Source organism: Rattus norvegicus, chromosome 15, assembly GCF_021556685.1.
Source record: "Rattus norvegicus strain SHRSP/BbbUtx chromosome 15, alternate assembly SHRSP_T2T, whole genome shotgun sequence".
Taxonomy (NCBI): Eukaryota; Metazoa; Chordata; class Mammalia; order Rodentia; family Muridae; genus Rattus; species Rattus norvegicus.
The window spans coordinates 27,461,332-27,463,345 of NC_141548.1; the positions used below are offsets into that span (position 1 = coordinate 27,461,332).

Genomic DNA, 2,014 nt, shown 5'->3' on the forward strand with positions numbered 1-2,014 from the left:
CTTTGGTAAAAATATATGTCATGAAATTGCTGCAACTACAATAACAGTAAAGTTTCACACTTATTCTAGGACAGAACACACTTCTTAGAAGGAAACTTTTATACAGAAAAGCATCAGTTTGCTCTTCAACTGCCCAAAAGTTTCTGTATTCACACTTGATTAATGACTACATCTTCAATAAGGAAAAATATCCTCAGAAAATGACAGATTTTTGGTGGTTCATTAGGGAAGTGTTTTTAAGTCAAAATTGATGTCTAGAAAACAAATATCGACTGATAATATAGTTCATTAGTGTCGATAAATATATACACATATGAAACAATTACCTTATAGTTAAGACATAGAATCTATGTGTCTTTTCTCTTAACTATAAATCTTTATCCATCCCCTTGAAAAATATATACATGAACACTTTAACATGTGGAGGTAGGTTATCTTTGTCAAAAACAAAAACAAACAAAATAAAACCAATTTCTTTTAGAGCAATTAGAAATAAACCCAGAAGAACAGAATCTTTTACTTCATACAAGAGTCAAACAGAAGTTCTGAGATGAAGGTGTGGCTTAAAGAGTAAGAAAGATGTTTGGCCATTGTGAAATGTAGAAGCTAAAGGACAGAGGAAATGGTTCTGTATAGATAAAGATGAGAGAATACAGCAATGTCTAGCAATGCTTCTAGAAGTAATAGCTATAATCTAAAGAGAAGAGAAGTAAAGAATTGCTTTATTTGTTAATGTCGTGTAGGGACTGGTGATGGAGACAGAAAACAGGACAGTTGTCACAGAATTCATCCTCATAGGACTGACCCAGTCACATGACATTCAGCGCTTGGTCTTTGTTCTGAGCTTAATTTTCTACATCATCATCTTGCCTGGAAATGTCTTCATCATCCTCACCATCATATCAGACCCTGGACTCACTGCTCCTCTTTATCTCTTCCTGGGAAATTTGGCCTTCCTGGATGCCTCCTACTCCTTCATTGTGGCTCCCAGGATGCTGGTAGACATCTTCTCTGAGAAGAAGATAATCTCCTACAAAGCTTGTATCACTCAACTATTTTTTTTGCACTTCCTCGGAGGAGGGGAATTTTTACTACTGGTTGTGATGGCCTTTGACCGCTACATCGCCATCTGCAGGCCTTTACATTACTCCACTGTCATGAGTTCCAGAACCTGCTATGTGATGTTGTTGGCTCCATGGCTTGGAGGTTTGGTTCACTCCATCATTCAGGTTGTCTTCATCCTCCACTTGCCCTTCTGTGGGCCGAATCATCTAGATAACTTCTTCTGTGATGTCCCACAGGTCATCAAGCTAGCCTGTACAGACACCTTTGCAGTTGAGCTCCTAATGATCTTCAATAGTGGCCTGCTTACCCTCGTGTGCTTCCTTGGTCTTCTGACTTCCTATGCAGTTATTTTATGCCATGTCCATAGGTCAGCTTCTGAGGGAAAAAACAAAGCTATATCTACGTGTACCACTCATGTTATCATTATATTTCTTATGTTTGGACCTGCAATTTTTATTTATACACGTCCATTCACAGCCTTATCAGCTGACAAAGTGGTTTCTTTCTTCCATACAGTAATATTTCCCTTATTGAATCCTGTGATTTATACGCTTCGGAACCAGGAAGTTAAAACATCCATGAAAAAGTTATTTATTCGTCAAATAATTTGTTAATTGTTTTTTAATGAGAAATCAGGCAGGTGTAATTTGGTATGGTATTTATTACATTCTTCTTGATTAGATCTCTTTTTTCAGATACTATTTTCGGCAATTTGATGAATTTATACATAGCGAGAGAATAAAATGTTTTGCTTTTTTTTTTAATTAACTTGAGTATTTCTTATATACATTTTGAGTGTTATTCCCTTTCCCGGTTTCCGGGCAAACATCCCCCTAATCCCTCCCCCTCCCCTTCTTTATGGGTGTTCCCCTCCCCACCCTCCCCCATTGCCACCCTCCCCCCATAGACTAGTTCACTGAGGGTTCAGTCTTAGCAGGACCCAGGGCTT

At 38.0% G+C, this 2,014-nt stretch overlaps 1 protein-coding gene across 1 annotated transcript; it reads left to right on the plus strand.

Moving 5' to 3' along the window:
* The first annotated feature begins 729 nt into the window (after nucleotides 1-729).
* Nucleotides 730-1,721, plus strand: Or4n4 (olfactory receptor family 4 subfamily N member 4). Its single transcript, NM_001408737.1, has one exon. It carries the CDS (start codon nucleotides 753-755, stop codon nucleotides 1,677-1,679), a length of 927 nt encoding a protein of 308 aa, NP_001395666.1. The 5' UTR covers nucleotides 730-752; the 3' UTR covers nucleotides 1,680-1,721.
* The last annotated feature ends 293 nt before the right edge of the window (nucleotides 1,722-2,014 follow it).